General features: G+C 41.7%; 1 protein-coding gene across 2 annotated transcripts in view; it reads left to right on the forward strand.

Annotated features, from left to right (window-relative positions):
* LOC118084158 (ligand of Numb protein X 2) overlaps positions 1-20238 on the forward strand; it is a 45844-nt gene that overhangs the window by 17097 nt on the left and 8509 nt on the right. The window contains exons 2-6 of one of the 2 annotated variants that reach the window (XM_035113515.2): positions 7408-7867; positions 9140-9366; positions 10326-10522; positions 12686-13054; positions 15673-15849. In XM_035113515.2, coding sequence (XP_034969406.1) covers positions 7467-7867; positions 9140-9366; positions 10326-10522; positions 12686-13054; positions 15673-15849 — 1371 coding nt within the window. In that variant the 5' untranslated portion in view covers positions 7408-7466. The remainder of the gene's footprint in view (positions 1-7407; positions 7868-9139; positions 9367-10325; positions 10523-12685; positions 13055-15672; positions 15850-20238) is intronic. The other variant, XM_035113518.2, reaches the window with a different exon arrangement.

Consider the following 20238-nt stretch of genomic DNA (forward strand, 5'->3'; position numbering starts at 1 on the left):
AGTACGTATAAAAAAAATGAGCTGCTGATTATACATGTTCCTACTAAACAGGCTTGGGGATGCGGGTGGCGCTGTGGGTTAAACCACAGAGCCTAGGGTTTGCTGATCAGAAGGTCGGCGGTTCGAATCCCCGCAATGGGGTGAGCTCCCGTTGTTTGGTCCCAGCTCCTGCCAACCTAGCAGTTCAAAAGCATGAAGTGCAAGTAGATAAATAGGTACTGCTCCGACAGGAAGGTAAACAGTGTTTACGTGTGCTGCTCTGGTTTGCCAGAAGCAGCTTAGTCATGCTGGCCACATGACCCGGAAGCTGTACGCCGCTCCCTCAGCCAATAAAGCGAGATGAGTGCTGCAACCCCAGAGTTGTCTGCGACTGGACCTAATGATCAGGGGTCCCTTTACCTTTACCTTTACTAAACCTTTATTCTGCTTTGTAGCAGCCTAGTACTAACACCTCCCATCTTGAAATTTCTAGTGTTTTTTTTTTACTGCCTGAGGCTAGGATTCTATTTTACTTTTCCTTGAGATATATTATTTTGTTTAATAGGAAGAACAGAATATGATGTTGCCTGTAGGATCTTAATAGCTAGGTGTTTTGCAGTTGAGCCAGCAAAAGTTGAAGAACACTGCTTTAGTCAGCATTTCATTCCTTGGATTTCTTCCTAGATTTGAAGATTAAATAAAATGCAAAATGAACTGAAAGACTCATCATTGTCTTTATATTTGGCATAACTAAGTTATTAGTATTCTATAATGCCATGGATGTGTAAATACAAAAAGAATATGTGTGATTCAGCAAATGGTGACAGCACTGTAATTTAACATGATTAGAGGCAAGAGCAGACAACTTGCTACTATTGTAGGGAATAATTTTAAATTAGCAAGACTATAAAGCATAATGGGTGCCTCATTTGGCTTTTTATAGCTAGAAACCAGCAGCATGCAATTGTTCTTTTATTTCAAGCATCAGGGGTTATTAGAACAGTGGTAATGATAATGCAATTGAGTGGGGAGAGAACCCTGCTGCTTGAATGTAACAATGTGGCTAAGGGCTGAGAGGGTAAAAATGCCTGGAGTCAGCACACGACACTCTCCACCACTGATGCATGCTCAGGGACATCCTTTAATTCCCACCACCACCCTTAGGCTCTGACTGTTGTTGGTCAGGGCTCACTGTTTAAATTTATTACAATGCTGTGAAACTCTACTACATCAAGGTTATTGTGGAAAGTGATGGTTCCCAACTGCCCAGCACTCATCATGGCACTTCTGCCTGCCAGACAGCCTTTGCAACCACCACCAGGTAAGCACTTTATGGAAAATCCATATAGGAATAGCCCCAATAGACAGCTGAGGAATCCTGCAAGCCTTTAACTGGTCAGGTTGGCTTCTGTAGCAGCCTTCGTATAGCCACTGTTTCATGCTACTTAAAAATGTAAAAAATTATCTTTGCTTTTGATGTTATAGCACAGCATGGGCAGGTTTTCAAAGGTTCTTCCTTCAGGAATCCATTCCATATTGACTGGGAATCCTCAAGTGTCTGCTATGGAATTCATGATACTGAAACAAATCCGAGGGTGTAGGTAGCTCACATGGAAAATGGCCAGTCCTGTTGGGTCTCATCACTGTATCCTAGGATGCATTCAACACACTCTAGCTGCTGCACATTGCTTGGGAAGAACAAGTAGTGGACAAGCTTTTAGAGGAATTTCCCCCTTGTTACCGATATTGTTACCAAACACTCATAAGCTTGCATAGAATGTCAAGCTCTCTTGGAACACAGCTTGAAAACCAGTGAGCTGAATAAAGCCTCATTTCCTCTTATCAGTAATCAGGGAACTTTTAAAAGCTGAGTTTAAACTTTAGAGTAGGGTTTCCCAAACCAGTTGTTGGGACTACAACTTCCATCATCCCTAGCTAGCAGGACCAGTGGTCAAGTATGATGGGAATTTTAGTCCAAAAACAACTGGAGACCCAAGTTTGGGAAACCCTAGTTTAGAGTAATGAAATACTGCAAATACTTAAATTCTAGCCTGATAACTGTAGGATATATAATTTATATAGTTCTTCACATTTTTAAAAGAAACACTTAAGCAGTTCACAGATATTACAAGCAAAGTACAAAAAAATGCTAGAGATAAAAATCAAAAATTATAAATACATTGCAGAACTTCCATCATTTAAAATACATTAACACAGCCAGTAACAGAACAGTTTAACCTTCCTAAACATCAAAGAAGACCATGTGTGAAACATTAAGTAGATGGGGCTTCAGAATCTTTTTTAAGAGGTTGCTCCAGAGGCTTGTTGCAGCAGCTTTAAAAGCTTGCCATGGAATTTCATGCACACTGGCGAAGGAGGGACAGGGTGCTGCATCTCTCTTCTGTGCCCAGCATCTCACTTCTGTAGAAACCAGAACAAGATGCTTTTTATTGATTATCAGCTTAATGCAACTGCATAGGAAAATGAAAGTAACCACAAGAACACTAACGGGTGGAGTCTTGGCTCCAACCTATAATACCTGGAGACAATGTTTAACTTGTATCATTACCCATTACTACAGAAACCAGTTGGGCTGCCAGAGGAGGCAAAGCCCTTCCTCATTTGTCATAGAAATGCAGGTAACTGCTACAGAACTCTTTTTAGCCTAAGAAGCATTTTTGTGGGGCAGTAACTTTTATGGGTTCATTTACAAGGCTGAAATAATGCCCACTTTTACACATATGGTAGTGAAGAACCAATTCAGAAACTCTTATTGAATAACACCACATGGAACATCTGCTTTCTGATTCAGTCACTGAGGACTCAACAGACTAGTTCCAGCTTGCCATGCTCAGGAGGGTTTTTCACTTTACCATCATGCAGACAGGTGTGGATTGTCTTTCATTGCTAAGGTCAGGTCTGAGTTTTTAACAGTCTGAGCAGCTTCCTTTTATGGACTTAAGAGAAGTAATGAGGTACGTTCAACACTTTCTTGGATGTTAGAAATCTGAGCCTCGGTGATTAAGAGCTACTTTGATTTGATCTCCAAGAATTTTGGTGTAAAACTTGGGCAGTAATGGAGTAAAACATCAGTATTTGAAAGAAAGTTTATTTTACTCTGTTTATGTTTATTCTGTCAAGACTTCAAGGTGTCTGACAACAACGAAGAATTAAAACAGAAGCTGAAATTGTATGTTGGGCAACTTACGGTCCTTCCCCCTTTCCCCCTGTACATTATGATGAACCAGGATAACTTTTACCCCATTGAATGCAGCAGAGGCGTAGCAAGCCCAGGTGCTACCCGGTGCATTTTTTTTGTCACCCCCCCCATTTACAGCTCGGGGTAATAATAATAATAATAATAATAATAATAATAATAATAATTTATTGTTTATACCCTGCCCTTCCCATTTCAGAAACCCGGGCTCAGGGCAGCTAACAACAAATTTAAAACACTTAATTGTAATACAACATAAAAGCAGCATAAAATACAGTATAAAAGCATGAATAACAATAAAATTAAAAGTTCAAAAATCAATTTGGGAGAAATCCATCCAATAAACATTAGATAGTCACCAGGGCTAGCTGGCTAAATTAGTCCTACTTGGGCCAGTGAGGAGGCCAGGGGAGAATTAGGGGTCCCAGAGCAGGTAATCTTCATAAAAAGGGGAGGGGGGGAAGAAGGGAAATAAAAGATCAGGCTGAGTTCAAATTAAAGGCTAGGTGGAATAGCTCTGTCTTACAGGCCCTGTGGAAGGAGGTTATATCCTGTAGGGCCCTAGTCCCATGGGACAGAGCATTCCACCAGGTTGGAGCCATCACTGAAAAGGCCCTGGCCCTGGTGGAGGATAGTTTGATTTCCTTAGGGCCCGGGACCTCTAGAATCATAGAATCATAAGAGTTGGAAGAGACCACAAGGGCCATCCAGTCCAACCCCCTGTCAAGCAGGAAGCACCATCAAAGCATTCCTGACAGATGGCTGTCAAGCCTCCACTTAAAGACCTCCAAAGAAGGAGACTCCACCACACTCCTTGGCAGCAAATCACACTGTCGAACAGCTCTTACTGTCAAGAAGTTCTTCTTAATGTTTAGGTGGAATCTTCTTTCTTGTAGCTTGAATCCATTGCTCCGTGTCCGCTTCTCTGGAGCAGCAGAAAACAACCTTTCACCCTCTTCTGTATGACATCCTTTTATATATTTGAACATGGCTATCATATTACCCCTTAACCTTCTCCTCTCCAGGCTAAACATACCCAGCTCCCTAAGCCGTTCCTCATAAGGCATTGTTTCCAGGCCTTTGACCATTTTGGTTGCCCTCCTCTGGACACGTTCCAGCTTGTCAGTATCCTTCTTGAACTGTGGTGCCCAGAACTGGACACAGTATTCCAGGTGAGATCTGACCAGAGCGGAATACAGTGGTACTATTACTTCCCTTGATCTAGATCAGGCATCCCCAAACTTCGGCCCTCCAGATGTTTTGGACTACAATTCCCATCTTCTCTGACCACTGGTCCTGCTAGCTAGGGATCATTGGAGTTGTAGGTCAAAACATCTGGAGGGCCGGAGTTTAGGGATGCCTGATCTAGATGCTAAACTACTATTGATGCATCACACTGTTGACTCATGTCAAGTTTGTGGTCTACCAAGACTCCTAGATCCTTTTCACATGTACTGCTCTCAAGCCATGTGTCACCCATCCTGTATTTGTGCCTTTCATTTTTTTTATTTTTTTTGCCCAAGTGTAGTACTTTACATTTCTCCCTGTTAAAATTCATCTTGTTTGCTTTGGCCCAGTTGTCTAATCTGTTAAGGTCAATTTGAAGTGTGATCCTGTCCTCTGGGGTATCAGCCACTCCTCCCAATTTGGTGTCATCTGCAAACTTGCTCAGGATGCCCTCAAGCCCATAATCCAAGTCATTGATAAAGATGTTGAATAAGACTGGGCCCAAGACAGAACCCTGTGGCACCCCACTAGTCACTTCTCTCCAGGATGAAGAGGAGCCATTAATGAACACCCTTTGGTTATTCATGGACCTTAAGGTCCTCTGCGGGGCATACCAGGAGAGGTGGTCCCATAAATACAAGGGCCCACAGCCACATAGGGCTTTAAAGAGGTAGGCTTGGGAGTCGCGGGCGGGTGCCAAATGTCACCCCCTCAGTGTTGACACCTGGGGTGGTCTGCCTCTTCCTATGCCTCTGCACCCCCACCCCGCGCCTCCCAAGTACCCCGAGCTGTCAGGGGAGGGGGGGAACTATGCAGCTTTGCCGGGGCACTGGCAAAGCTGTGCAGCTCGTCCTCTCGGGAGCCATGGCTCCCGTCTGTCCCCCTCCCTCCCTGGCTACTTTACAGCTAGTTAGGGAGGGAGGGAGGGGGAGCCATGGCTCCCATCTGCCCCTCCCTGGCTCACTGTAAAGCGGCAAAGCAGGAGCCGCTCACAGTGAGCCGGGGAAGGAGTGGGGCTGGGAGGGGGCGGATCCTGCTGGCGGCAGAGGGATCCCACTGCCGTCCACACGGCGCTCCAGTGGCGCCAGTGGCAAACCGCTATGTACAGTGCATGTGCAGTGTTGCTACTCACAGTGCATGCGTGCAACACCGCACATGCCAGATTACAACTCCCTTTGTGCCTGACCCATTGATTAACACTGATGGGAGCTGGAGTAGTATAACAACATATGGAGAACCTTAGGCTCTACATCCCTGGCACAGAGACTGGCCTTCCATCACTCTGATATTTCATTTTGTTGTGTTGGGGAAATACTGGAGTTCCAGACCGATACCCTGGGCTGCCCGGAACAGCCAATAGAATTCAAACACTAATTATCAGTCAAACAGGAGGTCATTATTTAGCATTGCAAGGGACACTAATTAGGCCGAAAGAAAAGTGCTGCATTGGGTAGAAGATACAGCAGTATTTATACTTTAAGCATTCCTAAACAACAGCTATGTGTCTGGCTAAGTCATGTGGCATATCAACTGCCTTCTGACATAGCAACAGACTTCAGCCTTACCTCCTTCCAGCAGTTTCTCCTGCAAACACAGTATTCACATTCATTTCCTTGTCCCTTCTCTCACACATTTCAATTTTCATTCTATAATGTCAATTTCTCCCACAACATATTTTTAGTCCTTTTTCATTGCATTTCTGCCCTGTTGACCAGTCTCTTTCCTCATAATTTGTTATGAATCTCTATCATAACAAATATTAAGAACAGATGTAAACTATATCTTTATTATGTGATTATGAAATGGGCTAGGTTGGAAATGTAAAATAAAGTTACATAAATACAACTAGTTAGATATTTTACTGAGGGTTTGTACTGTGTTTATAATTACCATCTGCAAGGGTCACAATGAATATTTGCTGAATATGACTTTCGTTACTTAATGAAGGGTGTTAACTGCTTGCAAAACTAATAATCTTCTTGAATGTGTATTATAATATGCTTGGGTGATAACAAAAATATTCTCTTCTAATTTTGTATTAGAAATTGTCTAAGGAAATGACACAGATATCTGTATCTGTTTATAGTTGCAAAACTGCTCAGCTTAAAAGCATCTCTTCTCAGACAGATTTGTCAATGTCAAGCAATAAATCTGTCAGCAGACTGAAAATGAGTTTTGAATTGGATGACATGTTGCAAAAGTAGCATAAATGTACCCAATGACATCAGTCTTAACTGGGTGGGTGGAGAGTGGATCAATTGCAGGTCATTTTAAATGACCTTACAAACAAATGTCTTCAGTTATCTAAAGTACATTACTTATATATAAATATTGTATCTTTTACTACATGAAATTTGTATACATTGGAGAGTAAAGTAGTGATCTCATTTTTTAATTAAAAATTGATTTGATGGTTTGAAATATTACCTAATTTTAAAAATTTTCTTTCTACCTTATCAAGTAGGAAGGGGCATAATTCATTCTGTAAAGAGCCATTGTAACACCTCCCGGTGTTGTATTTGGAAATATTGGGATAATTTGTTGACTTAACACATTTCACAGAACTCCTGCCACTGTTATTGAACAGTGGTTCATAGTTCTTATTCACATCAGTAAAGGTTTACCAACCCAAGCCACAAGGCAGAGAATGTAAAGCCAGAGTAATTAATGACCTCACATGAAGCGCACATTGCAGGGGAAGATCTCTAACCATAGAAAAACACTTTCGTTTGCCCTCAATAATTTTCTTATAGAGGCTGCCCTGGTGAGAATTTCATGGATAAAATCTGAAAGATACTGCCTACCACTTTTTTTGTTAAACATATTGGCCCTTATATTATCAAAGATAAACTTTTTAAAGTGTTCTTAAACAAAATAGGCAAGGAGAAGAGTGACATGTGACAAAACAGCTTTCCCCCAGAAGACCTGACTTGGATCAGTTTGCTGGTGTAACATTCTGATAAGCATTTGTTTTTTCATTTTAGGTATCTTCTCTTCACTACCGCCAAAAGGCCTGCCTTGCCCCTGATTGTAAACACGCTAGATGTTGGGTGCCATGGCTGAGACTGCAGGAGAAGAACCGGTCTTCAAAGTTGGAGAACTGTGCCATGAGTGTGGGCAGCTCCACTTGTTGCTAGACAATCATCTTTATAACTTCCAGGATGAAGTGGATGATGAGCTCACTTGCCATATTTGCCTTCAGCCTTTGCTGCAGCCTATGGACACACCTTGTGGACATACATACTGTTTTAAGTGCCTTGAGAACTTCATGCAGGAGTATGACTTCTGCCCTATGGATCGGAAAAAACTGTCCTTCCAGCAGTGCCGGAAGTCTTCCCTTTTAGTGCGGAATTTGCTTGATAAGCTCATTGTCCTCTGCCCCTTTCAAGAAGATTGTAAGCACACTATGCAACGGTGTGAGTTAGAGGCTCACTTACAAAACAGGTGTGTATATGGTTCAGTAGTGCCATTAACTGTACTTGCATCTTATCCTTTCTGGCTCCTTCACCTTTATTAGTACCTTATAATTTTTGTTTAATTTTGGCCTGCATATTGCATATATTAACAATAGAAGGCAACTGAGCAGCATTCTTGGTTAAGAAATAGATCGCTTAACCGCTAAAATATGTTAATGGGCTATTTCCCATTTTTCAAATGTGTGTATTCATGTGGAAGTTTTCTGTTTCTTTCTTTTTATAATAATATTGATTAATTTTTTTATTTTAACAATCCAATAAAAACCACATTAATAACATTCCAAATTATACAATAATGTATTAATCTTAGGAAGAAACTGAAACCCAACAGAAGCAGCAGGGAAGGGGGTGGGCTATATGGAAACTTTTGAGTTGAGGAATGTGGATGCTGAGTCAAATACAAAGCTACACTGGAGATATAGTAGTTCACGTCTAGCTTATGATTTTTTTTTAAATTTAGAAAATGAGGTGCTTCCTAGTTAATATTTGCCCTAATTGTGAGAACTTAAATACACACTAATGATAATGCTTGGCAGCATCACTGACAAACCAAAGAAAAAAGGGGGGATCCTTATTAACATAAATGCAAACTTAGTGCCAACAAGTCCTCATCTTGACTCATCAATGTGCACCCTGCCCCCCCCCAAATACCCCTAAGCTCTAATGCATCTGGGAGTCTAAATTTGCTGTCTTGCTCATTCCTTGACAGCCCTAGACAGAGCTTAACAGTTGGAAAAATTTATTTGAGCTAAGCAAACTTAAATAAATGAATCACTGTAACCTGTTATATAATTGACTTGACAGAAATCATTAGAAAATATATGGGATGTACAAAGCACCTCTTGAAAACTAAAGTCGTGGACTATCAATATGCTTAACTCACAGCAATTCTTTTGCTCTTATTGAGTCCCAAATATTTGCTTAAGCATTAAAAGTTGCATATATTGTAAATAATATACAGTGCTTGATTAGCAAACAGGGAAGCAAATGAGAGTTACTCCATAGCAAATGAAAGTAATGCCTTTATCTCCTCTCTGATTTCTTAAACTTACTGATTTTTTAAGCTGACAATGGCATATGCATATTGAATAGGAAAACTATGTGAAAACAGCCACCCCACCCATCCTGTTGGTGGAAACTGTGTGGTTGTCAGAACTTGTGTTGCTTTGTGAAGGCCCTATCATAATGGTGTGTAATGAGAGATACATCTCCTTTCATAGATTTTTTCCATCTCGTGCAGGTGTCCTGGGTTCAAGAAGTTCAAAGCTCATCTTGAAAGGAAAAAGAATCCTCGCTTCAGGTTGAAGGGAGATTCTGTTTCCAGACAGGAAGCGAGTACTGTAAAGGAGCCTGAGATATTGAACGTAGTGTCGTCCCTTGTTTCTGGAAGTTCAATAGCTGCAGTGGTTTCCCTGGAGACACCGGAACCTGGATTGATTAATCCAGCCTTTGATGGGAGTGAAGAAGGTATGCATTCATCTCTCAGAATGAATTCTATGGTCAGAGAAAGAAAGTCTGCCTTCGCAAAATTTATTTTGAGTTTTCATTCCATCTGATTAGGTTACAAAAATTCATTAGTTTGTGGTAAAAGAGTTGAAAGCCACAGTTTTATAAGCAAGGCTGCTCAAATTGTGGTACATTCAGACCTCAGTTGTCAAACGTAATCCATTCCGGAAGCCCATTTGGCTTCCGAAATGTTCGACAACCCAGGCGTGGGTTGCGATTGGTTGCAGGAGCTTCCTGCACTCACCCGGAAGCTGTGTTGGACATTCGGCTTCCAAAAAACATTCAAAAACCGAAACATTTACTTCTGGGTTTTCAGCATTCAGGAGCCGAAAGTTCCAAAAAGGAGGCATTCGGGAGCCGAGGTTTTACTGTACTGGGGGCAGAACCCAATTTTCTAAGAATCTTGACTTTATTTTTTTATTTTTTTAAAGGTAAGTTGCAAAGATACATGTTTGAAAGAAATAGTCAGATCTACCCATTTGCATTGTTTATATAGATTGCATAGTTCAGATTTTCTTAGTGCAGAAGTTGAGTTCCATTGGAGCAGAATTTAAGTTCTTAAGAAGTGTAGAATACATAGCCCTGTTTATATAAGTTTCTATTTAAGTTTATTTATTTCTGTCCATAATAAGCACAGGTGCTGATGATTGTACTGTATTTGTACAATACATATCCACAGGTGAACCAAGGAGAGGAGACAAAAGTGTGCTTTTGGAAACATCCTGTATACTTCACTTTTCTTTCTGTTTTGCTAGGAATAAAGGAAAATTAAGTCTTAGGAAATGGAAAGTTATATTTATTTTGCATACTGGGTTGTTCAGAATCAGTGAAATAGGTGGCCAGTATTTAAAATTTCTAGATTTGATCTGCAAGTGTGTCTCCTTTGTCTTCCCACTCCCATCTCTGCTTCTCACTTTCAGATTTACCCCAAAGAGCCAGTCTTTTAGCAGAGACAAGCACAATTGAAATTCACCGAGAAGACCCTGAGGAAGAACTTGGGATCCGGATAGTTGGGGGTAAAGACACCCCACTAGGCAACATTGTTGTCCAAGAAGTTCTTCGGGATTCAGTTGTTGCTGCAGATGGAAAAATAGCACCCGGAGACCATATCCTGGAAGTAGGTTTGATATAATTAAAAGGCGTCAGAATAAAATTACAAATCAGTTCCAGGACATTAAAATGCAAAATCATGTTTGAAAATTAGTTTGCAAGGGGAGGAGATATATGGGAGCATTTTGAAAATATTTAAACTGGTGTAAAGATTTGGAATAAAAGAGTATCCACTATAATGAGAATATATTCCTTTAAATGGATATCAAACTATCCTTAAAATGACAAGTGGCAAAACACTAGGATTGGATTGATTCCCCATTGAATGGTATAAGACATATATAGATATATTGGCACCAAAACTTCATCAATTATATGATGAGATACTTCATGGAGGTATATTGTCAACAATAATTAATCAAGCTTACATTACAGTTATTCCCAAACCAGATAAAGACCATACACAATGCACAAACTGTTGCTCTATATCAGGAGTCAGCATTCAGCAACCTTTTTCAGCCATGGGCCAGTCAACCGTCTCTCAGACCATGTGGTGGGCCGGACTAGATTTTTGAAAAAAATATGAACGAATTCCTATGCCCCACAAATAACCCAGAGATGCATTTTAAATAAAAGCACACATTCTACTCATGTAAAAGCACCAGGCAGGCCCCACAAATAACCCAGAAATGCATTTTAAATAAAAGGACACATTCTACTTATGTAAAAACACACTGATTCCCAAAGCATCCATGGGAAGGCAATTGGGCTGCATCTGGCCCATGGGCCTTAGGTTGCCTACCCCTGCTCTATATGCTTGATCAATGTTGATACAAAGATCCTAACAGGGATTCTAGAAAATAGAATTCAGCAGGTAATAGCAGCGATTATCAAGAGTGACCACACTGGCTTTATGAAAACAAGATAAGCTGCAGATGATATTAGATTAGTGGTGGATTTGGTAGCTCTAAATAAAAATAAAGACCATTCGTAATCACATCGCTAGTTGCTGAAAAGGCTTTCGACAAAATCTATAAACAGTATATGGAAGTAGCTTTACTTAAATTTGGATTTCTATTGGATTTCATAAAATGAATTAAAGTAACATATGAAGTACCTGCATCAAGAGTCAAAGTGAATGGTATTATGTCTGCCACTTTTCCTCAGGCCCAATGTACCAGACAAGGATGTCCACTCTCACCCTTGCTTTTTTACAACAGCAGCAGCACAAATGGTATATGCTCTAAAGTGGAAAGAAGATAAAATACTAACAAAGGAAGAATGGCAGATGAAGTTAATAGAGTATATAGATACGGCAAGATTGACAAACAGAATAAGAGACCAGGATGAAAAAGTATTTAGAGAAGAATGGAAATGTTTTGTAGACTGTCAGGGGACCTTCCTACAGGGAACCTCCCCCCCCCTCCTGCTGACCAGCACTCCACCCAGTGAGAGCAGCAGCAGCGGGTCAGGTGGGGGGAATGAGGAAGTTAGTGGGATGGAGGAGGCAAGGCTCAGTGATGTGGGAGAGCCCTTGCAATGCTTTGACCAACAGGTGGAGGGGAACAGGCAGCCCCTTCCGGCCCCCGAATTAAGGCGCGCCACCAAACGTAAGGTCAGGAGGAGGCGTTTCAGGGTGCCCAAGCTCTTATGCTGGCCACGCAACAGGAAACGTCCACTCCCAGATTCTGCGAGTGACTAGGAGGTCATGTTCTCTGCTATCTCTGCACTGTAAATATTATGCACAATAAAACCTTTAAAGACAAGCACGGACTTGGGTGTCTTTACTCGAGAGTAGCCGCAACAACACCAGCACATAGATTATTTGAAAAATTAATGTAAACATATTAAAAAGTTATCAATAAAAGAGTAAATTCAGCACTAAAAATTATTGAGATATAAAAATTGAGAAAAAGAACATATTGGGAAAATTAGAATATGTAATGGAAATGAACCATGGAAGGGGGGGAAGGGAAGTTGAAAATAATTGTGTGTTTTTATTTGGATTATTCTTATTGCTTCAGTTGTAAAAAGGAAAATGATTTTTAAAAAATTGAATGAAAGAACTTCTTGAGGAAATGAACTGCTCCTGTGAAAGGCCATCTATCTCCCTGCATTGCTTTTATTCTCTTTTTTTTCCTGGAAGAAGGGAGGGACAGAGTATCATAGTATAAGGCTCTGTACCAAGTAGTATAGTGAGCAACTCTTTGTTTTTTTGTTTTTTTCTAAGGTGAATGGCGTCAACATTAGCAGCGTGACCCATACTCAAGCTATCTCCTTACTGCGTCAGCGCTGTGCTATGTTTCACTTCATAGTACTGCAAGAGAAAGGGTTTACCACCAGAACTGGGCAACTGGATTCCAGCCGTTCAGTAAACCAGGAAGTGATCCATGTTACCCTTGTAAAGAGAGACCGATCTGAACCTCTTGGCATCAAATTGATCAGAAAAACAGATGAGCCTGGGATTTTCATTCTGGACCTTCTAGATGGAGGCTTGGCAGCCAAAAATGGGAAACTTAGTCAGAATGATAAAGTTCTCTCTATAAATGGCCAGGATCTAAGACAGGGAACTCCTGAAGCAGCTGCACAGATAATTCAGGTAACGAAGTCACAGGTGGGGAATTTTGGGCCTGTGGTTGAATTTGGCTCTCCAGATTGCTTTACAAAGATAAGTGTTGTATTTGTTGCCATGGACACTTCTTGCCTTTGGCCCCCAGAATGTTAGCCATGAGGGAATTCAGCACTCTGGCTGAAAAAGGTTCCCCACCACTTGCTTTAAGGAGTGCCACAGTCAACACTCTAATAACTTATTTGAATTTTCAAATGTTGCAAGAAGGAAGCCTTGGTAATATGAAGATATCTCTTTCCCAGACCTGCAAGTGGGATCTTTTTATTGATGATAATTGAACCTGGTTTATTTACTACAGGGGTCCCCAGACTTACCGGGCTTTGGGCCGGTGCCCGCCGCACCGACCGCGCGTCGGGCCGGAGGGCAGGGGAGTGCGCGCCCATGCGCACACGCACACGGTTGGAAAAAAATCGCCGAAAATCGCTTGTGCGCATGCGTATGGGCCTCCCCCGACCCGGAAGTGCATCGGAAATGACCTCTTCTGGGTCGGGAGAGGCCCATACGCATGCGCACAAAGGATTTTTGGCGATTTTTTGCCGATTTTGAAGATCGCCGCCGCGCCCGGGGGCCGTAGTTTGGGGACCCCTGATTTACTATGTATTTATTTTTAACTCACATAACAAAGTAGTGAACTGTCTCTTTTGTAAACTTTTGGAAGTTCAGTCTTCAGCTTGTTGTCTTTGCATATACAGTGGTACCTCGCTAGACGAACGCCTCTCGGCACAAAAAAATCACAAGACAAAAACGTTTTGCAATTTTTTGGCAGACTCGCAAGACAAAGTTTTCTATGGCCGTGCCATAGAAAACTTCGCAAGACGAAGCAGGGCGTCGCAAGGAGGTGACTTTAATCCACCGAAACGGCCGCCGGCAGCCAAGCAACAGCCGGATCCCCCTCACTCTCACTTTAAGCCGCCTGCGTGCGAACGGGAGAGCTGTCTGGTTGGGCGCGAGGGTCTGGCTGCTGGGGAAGGAGGGAGGGCCCTCCTCCTGCTTCCCCCTCCCCAGAGCCTTAAAACTTCTGGAGCAGCCGTCTGGTTGGGCGCGCAAACGACTGCTGGGGAAGGAGGGAGGGAGCATGGCTGCGATGTTGGTGCCGAGCAGAAGTCGTGGGGCTTCCGGAGCGGCGTGAACGCGAACAGCTGCTGGGGAAGGAGGGAGGGAGCCTCTCCCTGGCCCTCCTCCTGCTTCCTCCTCCCCTTAAAATATGAAAAATGTCTGGCCGTGGCGGGTGAGTCGGCGCCTTTTTTGTGCTTCCCTCCCCCCATAGGAATGCATTAATTAAATTTCAATGCATTTGTATGGGAAACCGCGCTTCACAAGACGGAATTATCGCAACACAAAACGACTCGTGGAATGAATTAATTTCGTCTTGCGAGATACCACTGTACTATATGTATAGACACAAATAAAAATAAATTGATTTCACAGTTTGGCCCTCTCATTTCTGTTTTAATACAAAATACTTGTAAGCTATACAAATGAAGAGTTTAAATTAGTGTTTTCTGTTGAATATTTAAATCAATCCATTCTGTTTGCCCACTTTGCTGTAGTGCTGTCCTGTGCTTGATATGTCATGTTTTAGGATTAGATAGGCAGATTCAAATATGTGTAAGCAAGGGTTGTCTCCTGGTTTGTAAACCCTAATTTGGAGGGAGGCAGTCTTGTATCTGCACTAGAACTTTAAAAGAACCTGGCAGCCAAGTGCTGAACTAACTTCAGCATTCATATTATAATTATATCATGATATTGTTGGCATCTTTCTCAAGAGACAATGGAAGTGTGTGCCATCGGGGGTAAAGTCAAACTGTTGGAGAGTTACAGCTCCTGTTGTGGCTATAGAGACCAGCATGGAAGAGACATGTTTTATTGCAGCTGGGGCAGATCAAGGTGTCTGGTTTTGCTGGGGCAGATACACCATGATGTTTCTTTTCTCTGCGCTCCTGCCAGCAGTCATTTCTCCTTTGGTTTTTGCTGTCTTGTCTCCAGGCACTGCTGTCATCTGCAAGGGATTCCCATATAGTTGGATTAATGTTTCCATCACATCATGTTTGCAGACATCTTTATAACACAGTTGGTCTGCCAGTAGCCCTGGTACCTGAGGCCAGCTTCCTGTAAAACATAGCCAGTGCTTCCCGCCCCCGGAGGGGCACTCAAGGGTACACAGTACCAGCACTTCTATTTTTGTTGTTAAAAAGTGTGGTGCATGAAATTACTTCATGATGAGTACCAGCACCTCTTTTTTTGGGGGGGGGGAGTGTTAAAAAGTGTGACACTTAGAGTAACAGTTTCATGGTGAGTACCGGCAACTGGTTTTCTAGAGAAAAAGCACTGAGCATACCATTGCAGATCCTGCCATCTTCCATTCTATGTAGATGACCAAGCCAGTGTAGATCTGGGAATGTGGGCTTAGAAAAGCACATATTTGTTTGAGACTCTGTCTCAATATATATAATGTAATATAATATGTACATTATAATATACAAATTACCTATTATAATTTTTCTAGTGACACACTGGAGAGATCTTGCAAATTTGCATGCTTGAACATTATCATTTTAAGCTTCTTTCCTTTTTGGCTTTCTTGACAGACTTGTGAAGCGAGAGTAAACTTTGTTGTTCTCCGTCAGTCTGGTGTGCAACTCCCAGAAACTGTTGAAGATGGCAGCACATCAAACACCAGCAGCAGTAGCAGTGGGGGAAGCCCAGTGCACCATCGCAGAAGACCTGAACAGAATCATTATCGATGGAAATCCAATTATCAGAAGGTATTGGTGATTTTAAGTTTTGGTTTTGGGTGGAGATTGGCTTGATTCCTTTCCTCCTTGAGCACTGGGTATTATGCAAATAGCACCACCAGATATGAGAAAAGGCAAGACAGTGAGTGATAAAATATGGGTTTATATTAAAAACAACATTCATGATCTCCTGAGCAAATGATGTAGATTTTGCTTACAGGTCGAATATTTTTTACGGGAAGAGAAACTGTCTTCTGAACAGGGTCCCCCCCCAAGCTTTCTACACTCAAGAAATCCTTTAAACAACAACAACAACAACAACAACAACAACAACAACAACCCATAGACTCATTTATTGATGAAACCCCTGTGTGTTTGCCATGGCATCTCAGTGTTCCATTGCAGAAAATTCCAGAGCATATTCTAGAGGACATGCTTGGTTCATGAAGGTCACATTGCCTGTTGGGCCATGCTGCTGTCTAGCTTTAACTGAGAGTATGGTCTTCAACAATAGTAAAATGGATCAATAAAATTTTATCAGGGTTCCTGATCAATACAGAAAGGTTATGTGTAAATCACCTTGAGATGGTGGTTTAGAAGGTGATTAATAAATTAATTGTTGTTGTTGTAGTAGGAATGGGATGTTGGGGGTGGGTCTGGCACATGTGCCCCTACCTCTTCCCCAGCTGAATAGGAGTATAATTTGGCTTGAAAGTTGTTTTTTGCTTGAGGAGGATTGAGAGTGTTTAGATTTGGTTTGATACAACAGTCAGGGGGAGTGTGAAGGCATCCCCAAACTTGGCCGTCCAGCTGTTTTGGAACTACAAGTCCCATCATCCCTGACCACTGGTTCTGTTAGCTAGGGATGATGGGAGTTGTAGTCCCAAAACAGCTGGAGGGCCGAGTTTGGGGGTGCCTGTTCTTTACCAAAATGAAGTTTCTGCATCTGGATTTATTTGGAGCAAATGAAGAATCTTCTTCAGTTAGAAGCTAGTGGAAGGTGTCTGGAATTGGTGAAGGTAGGGGAGAGAAGAGATCCTGATGGGAAAATGGCTTCTTCCTCTAAAGTAGCCTATGTAGGTAGTAAGTTTTGTAATAATAAGTGAGAATAGGTTTCAATAGCATAAGTAGGAGTAGTGTTTATTATCACTTGTTTAATATCATATAGCTGTTGGCCTCAATAGCTTCATTAATTTTGGAGTGTGTAAAAAAGATCTATTACATTTACTGTTTTTGTTGTTGGTGGTTAACTGTTGTAAATACCCACAATATAAATTGGTAAACACCTGATTATTCAATCTTTTAAATGTGGAAATCCAAGTTGTAAAAAACCTCTAATGCTATTCCACATTGCTAAAATACATTCTAAGAAGGATTTTCAAGATGTTTTAGTTGTTCCAAAGAGCAAAGTACATTTCTAAAAGGAAATACAGTGGTACCTCTTGTTGCGAACGGGATCTGTTCCGGAGGCCCGTTCGCAACATGAAAAGGACGCATCCTGAAGCGCCACATCTGTGAACGCGCATGACGCAATGTGGTGATTCTGCGCACGCGCAAAGCGCAATTTAGCGCTTTGCGCATGCACGCAGGTTACGGACACACCAAACCTGGAAGTAACCCGTTCTGGGACTTCCAGGTTTGGCGCACCCGTAACCTGAAAAGACGCAACATGAAGCGGACGTATCATGAGGTATGACTGTAATGCTAAATTCCATTGCTCCCTATTAGTTTCAGGCTCCCCACACCACAAGAATTGTGCTTTGTGATTATGCTTTGAGCGTAAAAGATTAATACATTAATCTTGAAACCTGCCACCTTTATAGAAACATAACCAGATGCTCTCCCCTCCTCTTGTAAGGGGAACTTGAACAGAGTATCATTCTGATGCCGGTCCCTTGCAGATTGTTCTTTGTTTAAACTGCCTTATGTGTGAAAAAAATCTCTTGAACTGGTTGAGAACCTTTCATGTGGTGTTTTAATTTTTCAGTCAAGTGCTTTATATTTTGATGCTGTCATAAAGCTGTTTATGCAAGAACTTTATCTCTCCTATATTCATTTTATTTCGTTCCTTCCTCATGGCCTGACAGGATGCCTGGACTTTTTACAACAGACTTTTTACAACTGAGTTTTATAGGGTGATGTTGGTTAATTTGGGGTTAGAGGTAAGATTTTCAATAGTGCTCCATACTGACCTGCCCTCACATTGGTTATAACGATCATTACCATTAGCACCATTGTATGTTGAGAAAAATCCTACCCTAAATGTGAACTGAAAATGTTAATTGGAACTTGGTAGTAATTGGATTTGTTCACACAGCAGTAGTTTAGTGCTATGTGCACAAGCTGGAACAAAACCATGAAAAGCCTTGAGTTCATAGTAGCATTTAGTTTCATTTTCACAGAATCCCAATTAATGAACCAAAGATTTTAAAACAAGCTGGTCAGCTTCTTAACAAGCCAACATCAAAGCATGGCTAAATGCCAGCTAAGTGCTTTCCACTGCATGGGAGAGTAAATGGGAGGGCTTCACTGTTAAGCAGAAAGGCACTAATTGGTTTTGTCCTGTAATTATTAGTAGGACTCTACAGACTTCCCTGTAGAATGTGATCCAAAAGCAGTTGCAGTTTAATCACTATGTGATTGATATAGTGGTCATATTCTATTGCTTTTCCTATCTATATCATCTATCTATCTATCTATCTACCGTATCAATTTCCCAAATTTTGATTATGATTATTGTTCATTCATGTTGGATCCACCCTGCCTGACTGCTAAAACTCTTAACATCCATTAAATAACACCACAAAAATCATATGCACGCTGCAGAAATGCTATAGCCAGTTACTACTCCATGCTGTGCACACAAGGGCAAATATGATCTCGTCATTCAGTGCATTAAAATATTGAGTAGCCATATGTAGTATCATCTGGGTCACATGGGGCCCTTTTGCAATTCAAACAAGCCTGGTTTCTATGAAAGAGTAGTGCTAAAGGTGGAAAAAAAGTGTGCATCCCCAATAGTTTCTTCCCATCCATTTCCCATTCTCTTTAGTCATTTCTAAATAGATGATCATCACACAGCCCTTAAGGGCGGGAGGGGGAGAGCAGAAATAGCTAAAAGTGGTTGATTCCTTATCCTAAAACAGTCCCCAAACTTACCTCGCCAAGGGCCAGTGCCGCCAGCACTGATCGCGCTGCGGGCCGGAGCGCACCCCCATGCATGTGCACACACACGATTTCCGGCACACGTCTGGGTCGCCGGAACACCAGAAATAGCTTGTGCAAATGTGCATGGACCTTCTCCGACCTGGAAGTCCGCCAGAAATGACGCTTGTGCATGTGCACAAGCTATTTCCAACACTCCGGCGACCCAGAAGTGGGCAGCTGTACCATGCTGTGCCGTTAAGAGCAGGCGGTGGTCGCCGTGGGCCACATAAAAGAGCTTCAATAGACGTGTTGAAACTAAACTTAGAATGGTGGGCCATCACCCTTGTCCTGCTTTTCAATTCTATTTATTGCTCAGGGCTTGTACCCAAATCATGGAATAACTCAATAGTGGTTCCGATCTTTAAAAAAGGCGATAGGAATTCCCAAGAGAATACAGCCATGTATAAGTAAAATCTACGCCAAATCCCTCCTTATTAAATTGGATCAATGGATGTTAACTAAAGGTCTGCCTGGCAGGAACAAGTTGGATTTAAGGCAGGCTCTTCAACCCTCAACCATTGCTTAGTCTTAAGCCATCTAGTAGATAAATACATCATGAGAAATAAGCGAAGACTCTTTGTGGCATTTGTAGACTTAAAAAGTGCTTTTGACTCGATCGACCGTAACAAACTGTGGACTAAAATGAAACACCTTGGCATAGACCAGAATCTACTTGCCCTGATTCAAAGTTTACGTTCTAATAACCAAATATATGTTAAAGTCTCAAAAGACGGTAGAACGCACATATCTCTGTGGCAATAGCCAAGGCCAAAGGGACAGCCCACCATATCAAATCTCATTTTTCTCCCCTGAAGGAAATAGATATATTCCAGCGGCACTGCAAGTAATTGACATGAAACTCTGCCCGCAACTTTTATATGGCGCCCCACTATGGATTTCAGGCGACCTCAAGAAGCTGGACAAATTCCATGCATCCCTCCTGAGGTCATTATTTGGACTTACAAACTCTGTAAAATATGAGTCAGTATGCTGCGAGCTAGGAATACTACCTTTATCAATAAGAGCATGGCTGAGGACTTTGAAATACTGGATCTTCCTTCATAATAGAGCCCTATCCCCTAACTCTCTCCTTTACGACCTTCTAAGTGATAATACAAGCAATAACCTATCACTGACTTGTAGGAGAAAATTGAACTCAATAGGACTAAAGATAACTGATTTTGAAAACACTGATCCCAAAGACGTCTGGAA

Source organism: Zootoca vivipara, chromosome Z, assembly GCF_963506605.1.
Source record: "Zootoca vivipara chromosome Z, rZooViv1.1, whole genome shotgun sequence".
NCBI lineage: Eukaryota > Metazoa > Chordata > Lepidosauria > Squamata > Lacertidae > Zootoca > Zootoca vivipara.